Source organism: Ascaphus truei, chromosome 4 (assembly GCF_040206685.1).
Source record: "Ascaphus truei isolate aAscTru1 chromosome 4, aAscTru1.hap1, whole genome shotgun sequence".
Taxonomy (NCBI): Eukaryota; Metazoa; Chordata; class Amphibia; order Anura; family Ascaphidae; genus Ascaphus; species Ascaphus truei.
The window spans coordinates 100425192-100449267 of NC_134486.1; the positions used below are offsets into that span (position 1 = coordinate 100425192).

Genomic DNA, 24076 nt, shown 5'->3' on the forward strand with positions numbered 1-24076 from the left:
TTTTTTTTTATTTCTCTTGCTGTACATTTGTAATGGTATTTATTGTTATCGTCTTCTAACTTTGGTTTGACTACATAGGTATCTTCCTCAGGTGAGAGCTTTAGAACAAAAGCAGTGTGCAACATTGTGTGCCTCATATTCTAAATAATAAACCGTCGTTAAAATTAGATGTAACCTGGCCGACTGCTTCCACTTTAATCAAGTACAACAGATTGTATTTTATATTGGATTTCATTTCTACGAGGAAAGGGCAAGGTTACAAACATGTTATGGTGGAACTACTTTTTGTGACACTTTCTATTTCAGCAGATTCCAAAGTTCCAGTGTCTTGTTTCAAACATGAACGGAAGTGTAGAACATTTGTTATATTGTCTGTGATTTCCTCTTTGCAACTTTAGGCGCTCCGCAAACACAAAGAACGAGATCCACCCAGTCTCGGGTAGAAAAGAAAAACCAAGACAGCGCGTCTGACGGTCGTTTCGGGGGTATTGGCGGTCGCTATCCTTTTCGGTGTTTCCATCACGGACGAGCGAATCCACTGCCATACTATCTGTGAGGTTTCCCTGTACTTACCCGATTGTGTTTGATATTATTTGTAATTGTAAATAAACTCTTTTGATATTTACCTCTAGTGCGCCTGTCTCGTTTCTTCCTTTGTTACAAAACATGCCTGATCTATGTAAGTGTATGAAACTATGCACGTTAAATATACCCGTTTCATTATCTCTTAAGGAAGAAAGTAATGCGGTGGTCACACCAATTCTCAAAAACACCCTAGACCCTATGAGCCTTACTAACTACCGCCCTGTTTCCCTCCCCACTACTAGATGGTTCCATGTTCTGCAGTACTGTCCTGTACTCATTACAATCTGCCTTATGTACAGTTCAGTCAACAGAGACTGCGCTCACTAAAGTAGCCAATGATCTACATGACCCCATAGCCCATGGTTATTTTCCCTACTAATTCTGCTGCTACCTTCGATACTGTCAATCATCCTCTTCTCCTTCAAATTCTAAATCCTCAAGGGAAAGGATGGTTCTGGCTAGTTGCAAAGAGATGTGTGCATGGAGGAGATGACTTTGTAACAAAATGCTGTGTACTCTGCATGCTTACCTTGCAAGATATTTAGGTTGAGAGCCTTCTTGGCATATTTATAGTTTAAGATTTTATTAAATGGTGAACATAATACATTTATTGAAAGGTCTGATGAAAATATGATTTATACAGTGGAATTAGAGGCAGGAAAGGATTATGAAATTACCAGGGGGCAATTAAAACAAATAAACAGTGTGCAAGGTGTGTTGGATATTACCTTGGATATCCTTAAAATATATTTTGTGTGTCTAGTACCTGTCTGCCCAATAAAAACATTGAATAGTAAAACGATATTATTAAAAAATAAAAATAAAAAATAATGCTAGACTATGCATAGAAAGCAGAGTTGATGAAGGTTAAGTGACCCAATGCTCAACAGCAACCAAACCAGTGGTTTATTTATTTACAAATGCTGCAATTATACAACCGAAGATTCTCACCTTTGTGCTATAAATATATATAAAAAAAAATAATATATTGATTACTTTTAGTGCTCCCACAAAATTCCAAAATGGGTAAAAGTGGCACATGTCAAAATGATTATATTTTTACTAGTAAAGTCAACAACAAGCCATTATTAATAAGATCAAAAAACAGGGCACCATGAAACATTTTGCATGCCAGCAACTGGACCGCTTAGCATAAGCACATATGACTATAGGGATACACTAATATTGCAATTTAATTAAAACTCTGGAAATGACAATAGTGAGTAAATATTCCGTAAAGAAAATTGAACCCAGGTGTCATTTTTATTACATTTGCATGCAAGTCACATCTTAATCAGAATAATCTGCGGCTCATCTATTTGTCTGTAAATATATAAATCTATTTGTTGCAAATGGGCCTATCCTGTAATGCACTGAGAGATTGAACATTCTTTCTTCTGAGGAAAAAAAAAAAAAAAAAAAAAACTATAATATTCTAAAATCTAAATTAACTCTACAATGGACCAAATTGTGTACAACTCAACATTTACTTTTTGTATGCATCCCCAACCATATTTATTAAGTGGATGCGGGTAAGGCCAGATTAACAATACATCAACTTCTGTTCAAGTTAATAGAAGTTACAGTATTTTTAAATGCTCATCACAACACTTCTCATCATATCAAAGAGGCCTAAGAGATCTACAGTTGTTCAACTCTCTTCAATGCAGATGGCCCACCACGTAGAGATGTAAAATTAAGTATTTATACATTTAGAGGGCGATTCATTAAACTGTGAGAGCCCTGATCAGCACCATTACAGTTGAATGAATAACCCTTTAAGATACAAAGCATTAATAATGCTTCATTTTTCTTCACTTAAGTTAAAAAAAAAAAATATCACAAAGGTCACTGAACAGGGATACTAATGGCTTTATGGAGACAGACAGGAGCCTGAGCGAGAGATACAGACACGGTTTAAACCAGGCTACAACACTGATTCATCTACCTTAGCAGCAATATTTCCATCCATCCTCTATTACAGTAAAAGGCGTTGCAATCCTTATGTCATTCACCCCTTCGACCAGCTCTTACTAACCATTTATTACAAATAGTAGCTACTTAGCAAGTGTATTTTAAGGGATTAGTTAAGCTTTAATAATTCTATTTCGTTTTGCTTGAGATCCGTGGCATAATCCCCAAATTTTATGTATGAAAAAAACAGCACACTGTTCCACACAATTAACCTCCAGTAGACTGCTGGAGGTGTGGTCCAAAGCAGGGAAATATATCAATAAAATGTTGAAATAAAATAAATATATCTTCTTTTAGTACAATCATTTATACAGTCCACCACTCCACGTAGCTCAGAGCTGGTCATTCAGGATTAGCGGTTTCCTCATGTCCCGACTACATTCAGATGCACTAGGATATGGCAGGCGAGGGACCATCTATTAAAAGTCTAGCCATTCTGTCATGTATATACAGTTGGATGGAGAAATGTCACCACCTTCGTGACAGTCATCAAAAACCTGGCAAGAAAATTTGAAAGACACTTAATATGGTTTACGTTTTAGCCTAGAATATCTACATTTACATAAACGAAAAAATAAAAAAACTATAGTGCAATTGTATTGTAAGCCTGCTGGTCCTGAAGGGTAGTTTTTTTTTTGCATGTTTTATTGAACCGATATAAAGAAGCATTTACAGATGTTGTACATGAGTTGTCAAGACCTGAACGTGTCCTTTGAAGTTTTGAAAACTCACGTAAACTAATATGTATGAATTAATAATCAAATTTAAAAAAAAAAGGTAAAACTTGCAAATAATAATTAAGCACCATAATTATCTGCATAAATGTGTCACAGATAGTCACATCAAACAAAGATGAGTGGATATATTGCCCTCACAAAAATGTTACAAACAAGCTGGAATGTAATAATGTAATATAACCAGAGCACAACATGCATTAAATACATTACCAAAACCCCCCCAGTTATGGTCTATATATCCAGCAGCCTGGGCATTTTGACTTTAAGTTATAAAGAGTAATTTATAATATGGGTCTCGTGTATAAAAACATACGCACGATGTACTTATGCAGGCAGTAAGTTGGGGTTATATCAAGCAAATTAGCTCTTATGCATATAACACGGTGACTAAATTGTGTCTCGTCATAATTTACTGCTACGTTTTGCCTGCCGAATGAACCCAATCATTCTGAGCTGCCGTAAACCCAACTGATAAAGTTTGATGTAGCGAACTCTGATCTCGTTATCTAGAAGGGTGCTACATTTGACACAGATGTACAATATTCAACCTACCGGACAGAGACCGCAGGGTGTACGCACTAAACCAGCCGGTTGTATGATAGGGTTTACTCCTCTATAGAGCTTCATTTGCCCGTCCTTACTGCCAGCTGTTCCCTCTTTAGCAGCAATGATGGTCATTTCTACTTTGCCATCATAAATCAATGTGTTTAGTATGGTTTCAATATCTTCCATCGACAATTCCACCTTAAAAAAAAAAAAAGTTTACCAATCAAACTATTTATTTTTCCTTGTAGTCACCCATGGCAAGGAAATACAGTCATGTACAAACATAGCAATTGAAGTGGCTAGCAGGAATGGAGTGATGGGAGAAGCGATTATGGGAGTAGATAAGTTGCAGTCTCACCTTGCTAATGCCCAGCTCACAAATAAATTTCCAAACTTCATGAGATGAGGCAAATGAGCTGTTCCTCTGTATCATAGGATTTTGTTTGCTATCCCTGGCTGCTTCTGCCTGTTGTGTTTAAAGAAGAGATTTTAGCCTCCTTCACAACTATCCTTTATGGCAACAAAGAAGTAACATATAGCCACTATAAAAACAACAACATTGCAATAAAATGTTGCTAATTTTCCACAAATATACCATATACAGACACAGTAACTGCACAGGTACAACATAGTACTCTGAGAAATAACTAAATCAATGCACATACACAGGAATCTAACAATGCACTTGTCCACTCTTCCTGGACGATTGGAAAATTAGGAATGACGAGTGGCAATATTGGCAAAAATTGCAGCCCCGGCAGCAGATGAATAGGTCCCAGAGCAGCAAACGGCGCTAAAGTAGCAGAGAGAGTGGAGAAGTGCGACAATAAAAAAAAGGGTCTTTCAAATGGCGTCACACCGTAGGACAAAAACACAGGGAGAAGCGGAGGCGCTACAAGAGGCATCGGACAAAGAAGTAGGATGCGAGTATGCAGATATTGCCAAAGCATTGGCAAGAGAGCACTAAATAAAAAAATGTGATTCCCTGCAAATGTCCCTGGAAGATTTCAAAGAAGAGCTCTTCCTGCAAAATGTCAGAAAGGGAGAGGGGGAGACCAGAGTAAAGACCTGGAAGACTATCTGGGAGAAACACAGAAAGAGGTCCAGGAACTGAAAAAGAAAAATCAAGCCCTGGGAGGTAAGGTAGATCTTGAAAATAGATCCAGAAGGAGCAATATAAGGATTATTGTAATCCCACAGACTGTAAAACCCTATCAGCTCATGGATTTCTGCTCAAAAAGGCTACCCGGGAGACCCTGGGGTCACCTCCTGACTCGACTTCAATCATGGTGGAAAGAGTGTACAGATTGGGACCGGCAAAACAGAGGCAGGGAGGACACTTTAATTTGGTTATTGACCCATTCATGGATAAATCACGCCAGGGACAAAGATCAGAGAGATTAAAAACGAGCCCAAAAAGGGGCAAAGGCGTTCAAAGACACATTAGGACTGGAAGACTGCTGGAGAATGTTTAACACCACAGAAAGGGAATACACATTCTTTACACCCCCCCCCCCCCATAACACTTCCTCCAGAATAGATTAAATTTTTGCCAACAGTCAAATTCTAAGGAAGGTGATAGCTACCAAAATCGAAGATTGCATTATAGCCAATCATGCCCCAATATGGAGTTAAATTTGGGTCAGAGAGCACACAGGAATAGAATCTAGAGATTCCCACCTTACTTGTAAAATAACGAAAAATGCAAGGCCTTTCTCCTAAATAACTGGTTCTTTTTTAAGGAGACCAATAAAGAACAATGCCATGAGGGAAGGCTATATTGGGAAACTGGGAAGGCAGGGATAAGAGACGAATAATACCATCAATAAATAAGAGAAGGAATGAACTTGACCTGGAATTCACCAAAGCTAGCAAAGCCCTAAACAAAATGTTCAGCGAATTTACTTTAAATCCCACCACAGAGAAGAGAGAGATACCCGAGAGCCAAGGATATAAGCGAGGTTTGGCTACATAGAAAAGAGCAAAAGAAAATGCAGTTTAGCTTTTACAAATTTGGAAATAAAGCAGAAAGGTTGTCGGGGGGGACTTTGGAATTCATAGGTTTCCAGGCCAACCATATTTTGAGAATCAGGAAGAACTCGGGGGAGATTACCACTAATCCTAAATAAATATGGTATTCCAAAATTGTTACCAAAATGTATACAGCAAAAGCGCAACATCATTTTCTAGAAAAAGTTAAGCTCCCAAAGTTAAATAAATAGAAGAGCAACAACTCTTGAATGCTCCAACAACTATTGAGGAGATGGAGACCACTATTAAAATCCTCAAAAATGGGGAGGCACCAGGTCCACACAGATTCACAGGCGAGTTCTTATCTCTGAGATAGGGATGCATTTAAAAGAATTGTTTAAAGAAATATTATGTAAAGAGGATCTATTAGTGTTCATGTCAAACCCGAAAGGTGGCAGTAGAAAACATACACCAGACTTTTGCGGTGTTTGGGAAATTCTCGGGATTCAAGATGAATGCATCTAAAACAGAAACATTCATTTTAACAAGCAAAAACAATGTGACATTGGATTTATATTCCTATTTAAGATGACAAGAAAACCACTTAAATACCTCTGAGTTTATATTGACCCAGGTTAAAGCATTTCTATAGAAATAACTTTGGTGCAATTATCACCACGGTAACTGCAGAACTAAAAAGGACCACAAAATTACTGCCAAGTCTCTCAGCAGGTGCCAGTTGGTTAAATGATTAGTTTTGCTAGACTTATTTATTTATAAAATATTTTTTTACCAGGAAGAAATACATTGAGAGTTACCTCTCGTTTTCAAGTATGTCCTGGGCACAGAGTTAAGGTAGTTAAGATAGAGCTATCCCTTCCAGATGTTACCAAGATTACTGAAACACACTGATATTAAATTACTGAATAGTAATCCCAGGAAAGGGCAGACTTAAAACACTGTCTGTGGGACCATTTGGCTATTTCTGACTTTTAAACTCTGGTAATGCAATATATACAAAAAAAAAACCACTTTGGTAATTACAGTGAAAGAGCCATTGTCCCTACTGTTTGGCAATATAGAAAGCTGGAAGCAAGTTAATTTGGGGAAAAATATCCCAACATCAGCAAATAGTGTCTGCTTGCAGTAAGAAAATCAGGGATGGTAAACTGGATCAAGCCCAGCCTACAAGCTAACCTGAAAAGCTTTTTTTTGAGGATCAGGACATGATACTAACATTATAGCAGTTAGACTCAGATTGGCTTCTGTGTGGGATTGCTGCTTTAAAGCTGGGTTAATTTGTTATTTTAGCTATAATCTGACAAATCTTAAAAATCTGGCATATTGGCTGGTCTAGAGGTTCTGTAGAGGAGAGGGCTAAGAAACAGTGCTCTGCAAAGACAGCAGTATAATCTTCCGATGTACCAACACAGTAAACCTCTCCTGCCAGAAAACAGACCAACGCCAGCTCTAGTGCCCTTGAGCTAGTTACCACACCAGAGATGTGTGAATATGTATTAAGAATTGACAAAAATATAAGTCTTGTTTAAAAAGGTCAGTTCAACATAGCAATAATGGGGGAAACCCCCCCCGTCAATTTAGCCCCCCCCCCCCTTTTTTTTAAAATATGGTCAGCCTAAGGCCCGGTCCCTCTGGCTACTGCAGTGACAAGAGCCGCTCCACAATGGGGCCGGCGCCACTGCGAGGGGGGGCTGCCGCCCCAACAGTTTCTCCTACTCTCAAGAGAATTGAGATCAGGACTCGCGACGGAGCGCTAGACCACACCCACCGACGGTTCAGCCAATGAGGGTGAACCTGCCGGGTGACGTCACGGCCGCGCCGTCAGGCGGCCCCCTTCCCCCTCCCTGTTTTCCCCCTGCAGCTCACTGCAGACCGGGGGACTCGGCTGCACGCGCCGCCTGCCTCGCAGACGCGCGTGCAGCGGGGCCGTAACCCAACTCCATCGCTGCTCTTAGGCAAAGTGTTAAAATCAAAATGTTCCTTGTGTCCTGTAAAAAATTAATGTATTCCATTTTTATCAGGTCCAGTGAAAATTTTATCATTTGTAATCTCCACTATTGACTATATTGATAACTATGGCATCGTTAACACATTTCTTAAATAAAGCGTTTTGAAGGACAAAGATGAATACAGACTGTAGACACGCGCTACACAAGATTAGGTAAAGATGGTTAAAGCATTGTTACCACTGAAAAAATAAATGCCTATAAAAAAGGATTTAAAAACAACTTTTCTTCATCTAAATGATACTGGATTTTTTTTTTTTTTCATCCAATTGTTATTGAAAAAACACACCAATCAGGTGGGATAGCCACTATACGTTATCTCCAGACTGATTCTATGAAATCAAAACGGTTAAATTACAATCATTTAGGTTAATGCCACATTAAGTAACATTAAAGCTGCAGTTCAGTCTTTTTTTTTTTTAATTTATTTTTTTACTTCAATAGTTTCATGTGGGCAATCTCTAATTACCTAAAGAACTGTATAGCTGCAGGTCAATTCGTACTCCTTGTATTGATAGGCGAAATTTGGTGACATAATTAGAGCTGGCATATGTTTATATTCTGCCTCTGTCACTCAGTGGAAGCTCATGAATATTCATGAGCACTCCTGCACTGACATGTGCTAGAGGGAGGGCAGGGCTGACAAAGGGGTGTGCCAGGGCTTGTGACAGGACATGAAGGGGCAGTGCCTTAGCAAATGGCTGTTAAAATAGAATACAAGAAAATTGGTCTTTCAAATTTGTTTTTTTAAATAAAGAAAATGCTAAAAGTATTTTTTCTTACTACAGAACTGATTTATTAAAAAAAACACACATGCAGGATATTGACTGAACTGCAGCTTTAAGACTAACAGTGCATTGTCAAAGAACAATAACAGAAAGTTAAGCCATGTGTAAACCGCACAACGTTATAACACTGCATATGCACCAAAGTCTGTTAATGGGGACTTAACATTAAGTTAGTTAGGTCATACCTACATTTAGCATTACTCCCATCCGGACACTAAAATAGGGCTTTTGCAGTGTCATGTCACAGTTAGGCATACTTTAAATAATAGTTTTTTTCCCCCGCATTATTTTCTTCCCCTCGCCTCATTCTCCACTTCCGCAAAAGCCTTATTTCAGGGTCTGGATAGGAGTAACGCTAAGATTGACACGTCACATTACTGAAAGATAACGCCATGTTATGCAACAATAACGAGACGCTAAGCCTATGATAATGTTTTTGCATATAATGAGCTTTGAGGATACCTTGTTAACGCAGGATATTTTAGGGTATATCTCGTTTTGAACCCTGATTTAACCGAGCTTTGTGTATCTATCCGTGTTACTAGTTCCCTGCGCCTCCTCTTTATGGTATGACCTGAGCTTACATTTACAAAAACCAACACCATTTATACCGCTTTAAGAGACACACACTTTCTAATAGAACAGTATTTCTTACATACGTTCTGAGAATGTGCAGCATTGCTTTTAAGGTTTTGGATTAAAAAAACAAACAAAACAAAACAAAAAGACACCTTTTCATTCTGAAACAATAACATGGTACAGGGGCTATTACAGTATTTTGTAGATCCAATATATGTTGCTTTGTGGGACTGGGGAACAAAAACGTTGGTATGGCCACACACTTTACTTTTACAGCAAACACAGATTTTTGTTTTATAGATTACAGTGAATGTGTGGGGGTCACCTTGGTTTGTAAGAATTTAAAACATTGTTGGTTTAGCACTTCCACAAATTCCGACTCGAAATCCTGGTCACTGTACCAGGCTCCTCCGGTCACCGAGCGGTCAGGCTGCACATTATACAGCATGTAAACTTTCTTCTTCGAGGCCTGTTATAGACGAGACAGACACGCTTGTTCACAACAGTAAAGAAAACCACAGTGATCGAAGTCCCCAGCAGCATTACTCGCAGGACTTTTTCTTTTTTGTTGTTGTTGTTTTGTTTTAACATATGCCTCATTTGATTACCTTTAATGAAAACCAACTACCTAAGTTCCAGGTTGATCCGTTCTCATGTGACCGATAAGCGAATATCCTGCTCTCTCTGGGTTCACATAATTACTGATGCCGAATCAATCCTTCAGTCAGTGGAATGCCTCAAATACAATGTAAACTTATATTACCAAGGAACTATTGTCTAATGTTACAGCTTGTAGCTCAAACAGTCTGCGGCTGGGAACACTACAACACTTTGTTTGTGTTCATTTGTTGCTTGCCAAATATCTGGCGCTGCTGGGGAGGTGGGCTAAAACCTGCTATAGCAACCAAAGGATACTCTGTTAAAACTCATTAAAAATGGCATTAAGAGTTGAATTAAAAATAAATGCAGTAAGTATTCTCTAATACAGGGGTGTGCAAACTGGGGTGCGCGAGATTAACCGTGGGGGGGCACGGGGTTTACAGAGGCCCCGCGCGCTTCCCGAAGGCACTTAAATTAAGTGCCGGGGAAGCGGTGAAGGCCTCTGTAAACCTTACTTACCGTGGTTCAGTTGGCATCTGGAGACGCGTCGTCGAATGACGCCATGGGGTCATGATGCCCAGAACCACGGTAAGGAGGGAGGGAGGGGACGAAGGGAGGGAGGGGACGAACGGAGAGCAGGACAGCCAGCAGGGGGGCGCAGAGAAAAAAAGATTGCGCTCCCCTGCTCTAATACAACAAAACAGTTATTTTTTTATTAAAAAAAAACAAAAAAAAAAAACAAAAAAAAAAAAACACACGTAGGATATTGAATGCTTTGCTGCTGTAAAAAAGTAGTTGTACTGTGCCCTATTTCAAGAAATTAAAAAACAAACAAAAAAAAAAAACTTATGTTAAATGACAGATGGATCACACAGAAGGCATTATACAATAATTAAGAACACAAGAAACATTACAATTAAAAATTTTTTCTATTAAAAACATATTAAGCCTTATGGGCTTTTTACAGATCAGCAGGGGTCAATGGGGCAAAATTCCCCACTGAAGTCAACGGAGGGAATTTCAGTCGAAAATGCCTGATCGTCCGCAGATATAGAATAAGCCCTTTAAATGTTTAAAGCACCAGCCGCTCTGAGTGCACCACTTCACTGCATAACCAAGATCACAGAGAAAGTACCCCAAAAATGTATGTCTTTGCATGGAGATTAAAGTTTCGGTAAGCTGGTGAAGGTCATTCTAAGATCCGCCTCTCTGCCCACTCTCACAGCAGACCTGGGTATGCCACAGTTTGGATGCACTGTATGGGGAAGAAGAAACAAAGCACCACTCACTGCCACTGACTTGACGGCTTTTATGAGCTTCTTGCTCTCCAGGTTCTTTAGAATTTTGTTGATCTCCGTCAGAGGCAGATTACTTTTGTATCGTATATCTCTGCTCCAAATACCTGAAAACAAGCAGATATTCAGTTTAACCATTTCTGTACTGGAGGAGACCTTCGCAAAAGGTTTTGTTTAGGACAGAAAGAAATCTCATCTATAAAAAACGCGTCTTCAAAATTTGCTTAAATAGTATTTAAAAAAACAAAACAACAGCAGTGCTCTAGTTTTGGGGGCCTGTCCTTAGCCAAGGATATGGGACAGTAACATAGCTCCAGCCAATTAAAAATGTTGACAGCATATTATCCATGGAGAGAACATGAGCAAATACGGAGTTTCCCAAAGATATGACTAAAGGCAGTGGTTAAAATAATAATAATAAAAATAAAAGTCTTACATTATTGCAAAATCTTCTAAAGACACCAGCTGATCACTTCTGTGAGACGCAACTATAACCTTTCTCCATTAGACACAAAGCATACCAAATGCAAGCAGGTATGGTTGCAATGTGAATAAACATAGGAATTGCTTTATGAATAATCGGGCTTCTTTAAACGGCAGCACAAGCTACATCTTGTTTTTTCGTCTTCTTACGACCTTGTATAAATACTATAGATAAATCCATGCATATTTGGAACAGGTTCCCGAGCTTGTTACGATGTAGTGAACTAGGAAACATCCTGGTTAATGCTCCTTTCCATAAACAAAATGTTGTAAATATGGTCAATGAAAAAGTACTCTGGATAACGTGAATATTTCACTATGGTCAACAGTTGCGAAATATATATATGCCCGTGTTTCACGCTAATACTGTGAAACATCGGAACAGTGACCCGCATCATTATGATTGCAGAGCACACCGATGAGATGTTCAACATGGATAGCAAAGCTAATGTTTTGAAACTGTTTCCTGTTTACAAATTGCTGTCTTAATGTCTAGGATAGCCCTGCTTCAGCACAGGTGGCTCAGTCAATGACTGAGGGATATCCTTAAAACCTGACCTTTTGGTGGCATTTGAAGGCTGGAGTCGTCCATCCCTGGTTTAGACATACATAGATGAGGTTACAATGACAGAGGCAACTCTGTGTCCTCAAATACACATCGTATTAACGATTTCATGTTTTTTCCTTTTTGCAGCAATGCTGGAGAATGGCGTTTACCCATGATAGCTGTGTCTGTTCTAACTACTTGCAATAATTAATATCCTCTTTCCCTTAACCCCGTTTTTTTTATTTTTTTATACCTCATTCCACCAAATTTAAAAATAAAAAAAAATATCTTTGTGGGCGAAAACAAAATAAATAAATAAAAAATAAAAAAAAGGGGTTAAACAAAAATAGACAAAAAACAAAATATTCACAGAACATACCTTTGTTGCTAGCATCCTCAATAATCTGATACACCAACTTCTCCTGATTATCTGTCCCCTTCATTTTACTGCAGAATAAAATCAACATTGAACATGCAATCAGAGATGTATTTATAAATTGCAAACAAGTCTTATTTGCCGTGATGCCTTTTTACCGGATTACCATAAAAATAATGCTCCAATATTTTATACGTGTTTTCTAGGTCCCATCTTCAAAATGTAACAATGTTGATCTACAAGGTAGAATACCAGCTTGAAAAAAGTATCCGCACTAGAAATAAAGAACATCTCCACTTGGGAATTGTAGCATTACATTTGTGCACAAAACGCACTAGGATGAAGCGATTGTTCATTTCTGGAAGTAGAAAAGTTTAGACGCATTGGAAATATTTGATAGGGGAACTCAGACTCCACTCGACCTCATACGCGCGATCTCCGGGGCAGAAACCTCCAGACAATAAATAAAACAACTAGTAGAAAAGTGGCACAGAAGTTAGAAAATCATTTTTGACCGATACAAAAAAAGAGAAATATCCACTTATAATACATGTAATACTGTATAGAGCAAGCATCACGGCTGTGATCGATAAGTAGCAGTCCCAGTAGAGTCACCACAGCAAACAAGCCGGCAGACTTCCGGTTACAGCAATGTATCCGCACTCAGCAGACTCGTTGTTACATGCACAACGTACTATATGAAACTGCCAACGCGTTTCACGAAAAACAATCGCTTCACTAAGTAGCTCATCCACACAAAAACTAGTGGGAACTCTAAAGTAGCCCCAATATCTAATTGTACACAATTGTAAAACTTGGTGTCAATGAATAAACTAATCTACAATCATTAAACTCTGCATGGTTACTTCAGAGAATATAAATATATATCTATATCATATTTATATAGTCTGAAATAAACCAAAAGAGCCAAATCATGCAGGGAAACATAAAAATAGCAAAAATCTCCCTACCATTATTTTAACATACATCTCCATATAAGCAAGGGTAAATATATAGAGACTATACTCACTATATCAAATCATTAAAACATCTTTAGACAGGGGTAAATATAAATAAAAACACAACATGCCCTCTATATTATGTCAAAAACTGAATAATTGCCACAGAATCATTAAAGCTTGCAGGAATGCACCATTTTGGGCAATAGATCCAAAATTGTTCTCCCTGGGTGAGAACTACATCCCCTATTTAACGCCCAAACCGATTGCAGGACAATTTTCACAACACTACATTTAAAAGCAGATGGGTCACTTCTATGTTTCAGTGCAAAACGTTTATAGAAAAAAAAGTCAGAACCATTTTACCTAATAATAATCTAGGGGCACTTTTAATTCCATATATATGCTCTCTCATTCTACCTTAAGGGGTTAGATGGTATTCCCCACAAACTGCATTCTACAGGAACAATTAGTCACATACACAACAAATCTAGAATTACAATTAATGAATCCTTTTACAGTTATTTGATATCCATTTGAAGGAGAACAAATGAGTTGATCCTTCTCCATGTGAGAACACATCAAATTATTACCCAGATATAATTCCCAATAGGTTCTTGTAAAACATACTCCTGAAGACTCTTGGGCTGCGTCATGCTGCCGCTGAGCGCGCTTGGCGTGTTTACTTCTGTGAATCTCAATCTGTACGGCCACGCTCGTGCACGTACGCTCTCCAAAGCTAGGCGTTGGGGAGCCAGAGAAATTTGATTTTCGAGCGCGCTGAACGGTCCCATGACCCATCAGCACCAGTCAACACACACACACACACACACACACACACACACACACACACACACGATCCAACCAGTGACATGCCCCCGGCCACGTCCCCTGCTTGCAAAATTCTATAGGACAGCCTGCGCTTATGCTTGGAGAGTTGATGACGTCACCACTCAAGCATGAGCGCGCTCAGTGGCAGCAGCCTTAATCACATAACCCTTCAGTAAACTGGAGGCCGCCTTTCTAAAGCATACACTTGTTTTCTCATCAATATGTCCGACAAGGCCCAATTTCAGCATCTTCCAGAGTTTCCCCATTACAGATTTTATCCTCAAATCAAAATGATTGAAAGTTGCAACAAAACAATCCGATGCTTTATCAGACCTGATTATGTTAGCGATGAAGGTGTCACGGCTTCCTCTGCCGGGCAATAGAAAACGGACGTTGCCGCTCTCTATTGGTGGCACCAGCAGTCATGCTCGTAGTTTGCTTTGTTTTTATGAAACTACTAAAATGGTAAACTTATTTATTTATAATATGTTTTACCAGGATCTAATAAATTGAGTTACCTCTCGTTTTCAAGTATGTCCTGAGCAGAGAGTTAGGATGACAAATACATGGATACAAATACATCGTTAAATTAAGTGAACAGGGTTACACATTATATACAAGACATTGCATGCACAGTTAAAGACAACATATAAATTCATTTTTGCCGGGAACCAGGGAGTCTCCAGAGCTCAGGAGAGAATGGATGAGCTACAAGGGATCCCCCGATTAAGCCTAGGTACGTCATAATGTACTTCCTCGTTTGTGTAGGGGAGATCATGCTCTGCACCCTTGTGGAGCGCAGAACACAATCTTGCAGGAAGAGGAATGGAAGGAGGATGACTCTTCATCGGTGACAGAGCGATAACGTGATCGCTCTCGTGGCGCGGCCCCTACACCACGCAAGAGGGTTACGTGACTATTACTGCAATAAATTAACCCATCACATTCAGAAAATGTAATACAAACATGAAGAACGCACTCAAGATGTGTACATTTAGCTGCTTATGATGCCAGTGCTAATAATATAACGTTCTGCATACTTGTTTGCTCACCAGTAAACAAATAAAGCTCACCCCGCAGTCTGAGCATCCTTCATTCTGTACAAAAGTCCTGTGCCGCTTCTAAGGAGGTCCAGCTGGCCCTGAAAAGGTGGAACAATAAAAAAATAGTAAATGTAAATACAACTTCACATAAATCAACATTTAACTAAAGCCTTCAATCCATTTATTTATAAAATGTTTTAACCATGAAATACATTGTTTTCAAGTATGTCCTGGGCACAGAGTTAAGATGACAATACATGCTTACAAATACATGATTACGTTAAATGAACAGGGTTGGGTGTGTTCTTAAGGAACATCAGGGGGATATTGCAGGAGTAAACTGGGTCAGAAGTCACAGCTTAGGGTGGACGTGTCCATTTGAAATCAAATTATATGATGATGAGGAGGGAAATGAGATGATGATGATGATCGGGTTGAGGAGATGATGATGAGGGTAGCGGTGGTAGCGTGAGAGGAGGATGAGGAGGGGGATGAGATGATGAGGGGGTGAGAAGGGGCATGAGGGGGGTTGCAACAATCTTGGAAATAGTGGGAGAGAAACATTAAAATCAGTATAGCTCGCCCTATATGACTGCTGGTCTGTGATTTATAAATGATGTGACCGTTATGTCATTTGTTTCTAAATTTCACTCCACATATGCACAAATTTGCACCATTTCATTTTCTATTTCATAGATGCTGGGAGGGCGCTCAATCCCCAAACCTCTCCCAGAATGTTTTACGAAATAGAATATGAAATGGTGCAAATTGGTGCATACGTGGAGTGAAATTTAGAAAAAAATGACGCAACGGTCTGAGAATTTATAAATAACATACTACCTCAATTTTTACATGGTGTGGCTATTTTCACTTCTCATTCGCCACACCTGTGGCTACATTGAAAAATAGGTTGCCCACCCCTGGTATAAGGCTATGGCCAGAAATGCAAATGTTAAGTAGGCAAGCCAATAAACGTGTCTGGAACACACAGGCAATGCCAACAGGGTGAATGTTATTTTATCTTTGGAGAACTACATGTACCTGCAAACACTACCCTCAAATATTTTAAAACATGCCAGATAAAAATGTATTTGGCCGCCTATAGCAATCAAAATGTGAAAATATAGATTTAGATGTGGCTGTTTAGGGAGCTTATGTTATAGCCAGTGCATGGGTATAATGCACTGGAAAAAAAAAAAGAAAAAGGAGGAGGGCCTGGAACATATTTTGCAGTTGGGAAAAATTGGTGATTTGACTACGGCAATCTTTACAGCATCAAGCACCTATTAAAGATATTTAAAATGACTATGCTTTCACAAGAGGTACCAGCCTACCAAATATCACCATAGTACCTCTACATCATTAAACCCATCATATCAGAAAATTGAAACATTATACATGTAAATGATAAAATAATGATGGATACAAACAATTTGAGAGGGAGGAAAGGCAAAAAGCAAATGGAGAAAGAAAAAAGTGGGGGGCGGTTGCTTTAGAACTGTAGAAGAGGATTGATTAACCAGAAACTTACCGTTGACAGAAGTCGGTTGATGGCCATAGCCCTCTGCTTGGGTTCAATGTGAGGCATCTCATTCTGAATAACCTGATCAGTGATGCCATGAGGGAACTGCTGACACAGCTCTAGAATCCTACAGGGGAAGCAGCAGATTAGAGGAGACGCGAGGGAAAAAAGCCGTTCATACCAGCACATCAATAGTCATTCATACCAACTAATTCCATACCAAAGTATCCATTCCCACATGATAGATGATATAGATATATACCAAAGCATCCACATCAGAATTGCCCCACTCCGACAGGCATGGCCGTTCCCACTGGGCTGTTTGTACATGGTCAGTGTGCACATGGTGGATCATGAAGTTACTTTTACTCACACCACAGCTTTCTGCCATATCACAACATCCAACCTCTACTAGATAGAGGCTCCTTTCTACTGATGTTCACATTCATATAAAATCTCACATAAAAAAAACCCACACTCTCTCTAGGTGACCTTATCACATCTCTTGGATTCAAATATCACCTCTATGCTGATTCACAAATGAACTTTTTAACCCGACCTTACACCTGCTGTACAGACCAATGTCTCTGAATGTCTCTCCGTTATATCATCCTGGATGGCCCTCTGACGACTTAAACTTAACATGTCAAAGACGGAGCGCCTCGTACTTCCTTCCTCCCAAGCCTGGCCCTACTAATTTTCCAACATTACAGTAAAATATTAAATAAAATTCTTCTACATTACTGTTGTTGGTACTCTCATACACCCAGTATCGCAAGCACGCTGCCTAGGTGTCACATTTGACTCCTCCCTCACATTCAAAATGCATCTAAAACCTGTTGCTTTTTCCTCTGCAATATTGCAAAGATACACCCTTTCCTCTGTGATACGCTCTACTGCTAAAACTTTAACGCAGGCCATTCTCTCTAATCTTGACTATTGTAACCTCCTGCTGTCCGGCCTTCCTGCCTCCCCTACAATCTATCCTAAACGGTGCTGCCAGAATCACTCTACTCTTTCCTAAATCTGTCTCAGTGTCTCTCCTGCTGAAATCCCTCTCCTGGCTTCCTATCAAATTGCGCAACACACACATACACACAAAATTCTCCTCCTCACTTTTAAAGCTTTACACTCTTCTGCCCCTCCTCACATCTCAGCCCTAATTTCTCGCTATACACCATCCCGACTCTTGCGTTCTGTTCAAGGATTTCTTCGCTATACTCCTTTTGTGTCTAAAGCCCTCTCCCACCTTAAACCATCCACTCACTGCTCCACACCTCTAGAATGCCCTTCCCCTCAATATCCGACTTCACCCTCTCTATCCACCTTTAGGACCTTTCTTAAAACCCACCTCCTTACCGAAGCATACGGGTAGCTCCGTGGCTGATACTATGCACATCGACCCTGGCCCCTTGCAGACGCACTTACCAGAACAACTTCCTACCGTCTCTGTACGTTTTTCCCACTTACCAATTAGATTGTAAGCGCTTCGGGGCAGGGACGCCTTTTCCTAATGTTACTTAGGTCTGAAGCGCTTATTATGTGTTATTTATACTATGTCACGTGTATTACTTCTGTGAAGCGCAATGTACATTATTGGCACTATATAAATAATGACATACAGTACATACAGGATTGAGGAAAAGCAATTCATTGCGCACAGACGATGGAGCAAAAAAAAGAAGAAGGACTGTGCACCAGCAGAGCGAGAAGAAACCACCAATGATGTACCATGCGTCGTTCCAGAAGTGGTAAAAACAAAATCCATTAAGAATTGGAAGGCTCCCGGGAAGATTAAATTACAACTGAAATTCTGAAAGAAGCTGGGGAAGAAGTAGAAAGAATCCTTGCAAAAAACTCTTTACACGCTGCTTGAAGAATATGAAAATGTCAGAGCAAAGGAGCAATGACAGTTATCCTCATCCACAAGATAGGAGACCTCAAGAACTTCAGACCTATCAGTCTACTTCAAATCACTTATACGATTTTTACCATGATACTCACTAATTGGCTGCAACAAACCCTGGACTTCGCTCAGCCTAGAGAACAAGTCACACAAGAAGAGATTTCCTGAAGTAATGAATATGAGCAACCACTCAGTTTAGGATTCGTAGATTATGAAAAAAAAAACATTTGATTTCTTCTGCACCTCATCGATTCTAAATGCATTAAGGTGACAAAGTGTTGAAGAAGCGTACATTGATATAAAGAACATTTATGATAATGCCACATCAACTATTAGACTACATGAAGATGTAAGATAAGGATCAGTTGGGGAGTAAAACAGGGAGACACCATGTCACCAAAGCTTTTCACAGCAACACTTTAAGAATTGTTCAAAAGATTGGATAGAAAAAGGAATAAAAAAAAAATTCAACAGTAAAAACTTGAGTCACCTACGATTTGCAGGTGACATTTGTCATTTTTGAAACAAGTCCTGAAGACTTTCAGCAACAAATCAGAGAATACGCCAAGGCATGTAAGAAAGTGGTCCTACGTATGCATACTAGAAAGACCAAAGTGATGTTCAAATGTATAAAATCTGCAAAGATAGAAATAAATGGAATAGAACTATAAGTTAAATCCTATGTCTACCTTGGCTGGCAAATAACGAATGGGACCCTTTTGAATGAAATCAATAGGAGAATAAATATGGGATGGAGCACATTTGGAAGAAACAAGACAATCTTTCAATGGAATCTTCCACTGTGCATAAAGAGGAACGTTTTCTACCGGTGTATTCTGCCCGAACTCACGTACGGATGTGAAACTTGGACCCGAAATGCGAAGAAAATTCAGATGTTTCAGACATCACAAAAGTAGCGAGGAGATATGTATGATGGGTATTACCTGAAGAGATGGGGAAAAGAATGAATGGGTTTGAAACCAACCAAAAAGTCTGTGACATAATCACAATGGTGAAGATGTTAAAACTGCAGATGGTCAGACATATCGCAAGACATAACCATCGTTTGATCAAGATGGTACTTGCCTGGAATTCAAGGGAAATTAAAAGACCAAGACGACGAGCTGAGATGGAGGACGAAATCAGAAAATGTGTTAGAGAACTAGAAGGAGAGGCTTTGAACGGCAGAACCTGGAAGATCCTTGGTGAGGCCTTCATCCAGCAGTGGATCGACAAGGGCTTTTGATGATGATGATGGTGATGATGATGATGATGATGATGATATATAGCCCTGATAGAAGTTAGTTTGTGAACCTGTTTTTTTTTTGTCATGGACTCTATTTAATCTTTTGATTACTCCGTGATCTTTCAGGCCGAGTTTATAGTGTGCACTGCAGTGCGCGACGTCATTCGCAAATCCTGCACTCTAGTCAGGCGGCACGCATGGCACGTGATGTCATGCGAGCGGTTCGCCATTATTGGCTGAACCGCTTCACGTGACGCCGACGTCACGCAGCGACCGTACGTAAAGACAAATGCATTTGTCCCTCCTGGATCCTACCCCTCGGTCGCGCCTCCGCCTGGCTGCCGTCACATTCACTATCCACAGCATGATGCACAACAAGGTATGTGTTTTGGCGCAGCGCGCCGTCGCCACAACTATAAACGCGGCCTAAGGGAGATCACGTTCTGCGCACCTACGCAGTGCTGAACGCGACCTGGCAGCCAGGGGAACGGGTCACCAGTGATGCCACAATCACACGGAGGAGCAGTCCGGTGATTGCGGTACTCTATCGCTGTAGCCCCTCCAGCATGTAAAGGATTAATACACTTTTCACTTCAAATAAATGCTATGTGCTGTGTGACCTGTGCCCATCCCTCACAACCTGTGATGTATATTGTCTATTACTTTTTTGAGTGGTGCACACTAGGGCTGGGCTTACTTTTTCTGAGGTAGTGACACTATTCCCTGTTTGTGTATGTAACATGTAAAGCACTGCACCTATTGAAGGCGGTCTGCACGTATTAATGAAGGTAGCACCGCACACCTGTTCTCTGTCTCCGTCGGCTCCCCACCCTCCTGCTTCACTTTCACCTCCGCCATCTCCCCCTGGACTGACAGACAAGGCGCTTCCCGAGAGGATCCCCGCGGCTCGTGCGTCGCAGTCGTACTGACGCTCCACTAGGACTGCCCGCTGCGTCATCACGCGTAATGCACCCCCGGCGTCCATTTTTTATATTGGCAAAATAATCGATTGGATCCTCCACGTAAATATACCGGTGACATCATATACAACCGGCACAAGTTGTATCAGGTACGCGTGAAACACGCAGTGCACATTTTTTTTTGTTAACATGGAATCACCCCTCCTGTATTTATCTCCCCGGTGTTCCGAAACGGCCTTCTGCCCAAATCAAAGATGTCCGCCATTTGCCACCGCTACCTTAGCGACTCCCTGTGTCAGCACGCTGCGGGGGGGGCACATGGACAGGCAGAGAGGCGTGGCCGGAGACGTCACCGCGTCTGCGGTTGCTAGGTAGCGCGAGTTGGCCAATCAGGGGCCCTGGTTGCTGGGCGGTGAGTCAGTAGTAACAGCAGGTGGGAGAGAGCTGGGTGACGGGATACACAGCGGGGATCTGTATCATCTCCCACACAACGCTGAGCTCGCGCGGTTATCTGCGCCAGCAGCACATACAGGAGGCGGCTTAATCCCCGCTACCACATTGGCATTGCAGAGGGTAACAGCGCCTCAGAGCGGGTAAGTGTTTCTCTTATGCAAAGGGGACAGACAAACTGCACCGTATCCAAACTTTGATGCAACGCATTATGATATGGCGCTGATTATGCCCACCCCCCTTGATATGTGACTCAGTCGAAATGACGCAATTTGCTACTGTGTGTGTGTGTGTGTGTGTGTACCTGTGTACCTTTACCTTTATAGAGCTAGTCAGGTGTGCAGCACTTTACAATATTTACATTACAATCCATATAATGTATTACAATACATTTTATGTAATTGTAGCGCACTTTTCCCCACCCCCTGGGAGATGTGTGTCTACTGTGTGTGTTGCGGTGCAATACCTGCTGGTACCCAGGAGATCTGAGCCTCCGCTGCTGGGAACCTGGGGTATACCTGAGTGGTGCTCGATAGCACCTCCACCTGTACGGGATTCTATTGTGTAGAATAACCCCGCTACAGGACACATAAGAAATACACACTTGGTATAACGGAACAGTTTTACTGTGTGCAGAGGAATATAATATACAGCCTACCCAATAGGCCACGCACGGCCGTACCTTCCCACTGGAGTCACCGTTCCCACAGTACCTAGGGGCCAATGGGCACCCAACTAACCCGGTGTCCACGATGTCAATGCCCCACCCAATGTGTGGTACACTGCTGTCCACTATAGTGTTTGATGGTGCACTTGCAGAGTTGGGTACCTGCCGGCTGTGTCCCACACCCGGGCACGTAGATGCTGAAGATGGGATCCACGGATCCAAAATGGTCCTCCGCCTCCACGTTGGGTGGGTCCCGCTTGGAGTGTACCACCATACAATGTCTCTTTCAATAGAGGGTGGTCCAGTCCTGGACCACAGGCCGCAGTCACCGTGCGGCGTCTCAATGTGTCCCTGACACTAATGTTGCTAAGCAGGGCAGTGTCCCTATCTGAGAGGCATTTCCCTATAGCAGTCACAAGCTATGTGGGAGTCGGGGCCTAACAGGGGGTATCTGGCCTAGTGCAGGTGCCACAGACACCTGCTCATACCTCTTACCCTGTCCTTGTCCCAGCTCCGGCTGGTGTGGCTTGCAGCGTGTCAAATGTATCAATGTTCCCCTCCAGAAAAAGTTGCAGCCCTGTTGGCTGTTGCTCGACATGCGTCCCTCTCCCAGAGGCTCATGGGACATGTAGTGCCTGCTGTGAGCCTCCTCTGATTGGTTGCCGTTTGTGCGCATACCCTGCGCAAGCGCAAAGCTCAGTGTAATGGCCGTCGGCTGTGGGGACTCACTGCTCATGCGCAACCCTATTGCAGATGGCGGCGCCCTGCAAAGAGAGCCGCCGGGAACCTCCGGCGACCCAGTCGCCTGCGCAACCTCCCCGACACTGTCGGGACCTGGCCCCTGCCTCCATTGCCTAGTGCACCCGCGCCGGGCGGTAAGGTGCTTACATGGGACCAGGGGGACCGTGCTATATAATAATAATAATAATAACGTGGGTGAGTGTAGATCGGGAGATGCCCTGAGGAACATGCAATCAAATCGGCATGTGGGGGGATGAACAGAAACAGTAGGAGTACATTTCAGTGTATGAGGCCAGTAAGGAGATAGTTGCAATAGACCAGATGGAAGAGAACGAGGGCATGCATCCGCATGTTAGTAATGGAGACACAGGTTGGATTTTAGCAATGTTGTAGAGATAAGAAATGTATCATTACAATATTTATCACAATAAATATATGTCTAATAAGAAAACAGACATCATTAACATTTGAAAGGTAGTGAGTAGGTATTTAGTTTAAACATTTTGTTCTTGGAGTGAGAGGACAAGTTGTTTGATGGCATTTAGTGAGGTCCTGGTTTTTCATTGCTCTGAAGCAGTAAGACTTTGGATGGCTGTTGTTTAGGTGGGGCCAGAATGTCCATGTTCTCTTCTGTAAAGTGAGCAGTAGAGGAAAGTGGCCCGGCTCAGCCCGGCATGCATTGTTTGATGTACTCCTGTGTACTTGGAGAAGGTGTTTGCAGTATTTCTGTTGGGCTTGTATCCCATTTTGTGGAGTCTGGGTATGTCACCGGGCCTCACACCTCGCTGCCATACAGAAGGATGGGTGTGATGATACTGTTGAATATTTTCTCCCAGATTCTTATTGGTGGTTTGAGGTGGTACATCTTTTTCCTTATTGCATAAAATGCTCTGCGGGTCTTCACCTTCAGTGTATTTATGGCCAGGTTGAATTTCCCTGATGAGCTGATTGTTAGACCTAGGTATGTGTAGCTCGCTGTCTGTTCCAGGGCATTGTCATTCAGTGTGAATTGCGATATGGTTGGATGTTTTTTTTTTTTAGTTTTTGAAGTGAAACTTCTTTAGTGGCACCTAGTCATGATGGAACAAAACTGGATAGATGGAGACATAATGTGAAACGGAAGTGACGTCACGTAATGGCCGCCGCTCCCTCCCACACGCCCGCAGTCACATGCGTATCGCCGGCGCCACTCCTAACGGCCTCCACCTGCTGCCCGCGACCGCTGCCATGCCGCGCATGCGCAGTTGTGATGGCCCTGCTGACGGACGCCACACATGCGCAGA

General features: G+C 41.4%; 2 protein-coding genes across 2 annotated transcripts in view; one reads left to right on the forward strand and one right to left on the reverse strand.

Annotated features, from left to right (window-relative positions):
• Positions 1 to 1473: 1473 nt before the first annotated feature.
• On the reverse strand, positions 1474 to 20966 carry POLR3F (RNA polymerase III subunit F). Its single transcript, XM_075596266.1, has 9 exons — positions 20818 to 20966; positions 16873 to 16990; positions 15372 to 15439; positions 12512 to 12579; positions 11097 to 11209; positions 9533 to 9676; positions 4201 to 4308; positions 3849 to 4040; positions 1474 to 3056 (listed from the first exon to the last, which is right to left on the reverse strand). The coding sequence occupies exons 1-9, from the start codon at positions 20871 to 20873 to the stop codon at positions 2979 to 2981; spliced, it is 945 nt and encodes a 314-aa protein (XP_075452381.1). The 5' UTR covers positions 20874 to 20966; the 3' UTR covers positions 1474 to 2978.
• Positions 20967 to 21344: 378 nt separating this feature from the next.
• DZANK1 (double zinc ribbon and ankyrin repeat domains 1) overlaps positions 21345 to 24076 on the forward strand; it is a 73878-nt gene continuing 71146 nt past the window's right edge. Inside the window, exon 1 of the mRNA XM_075596267.1 lies at positions 21345 to 21528. The gene's annotated coding sequence lies outside the window, so the exon portion shown is untranslated. The remainder of the gene's footprint in view (positions 21529 to 24076) is intronic.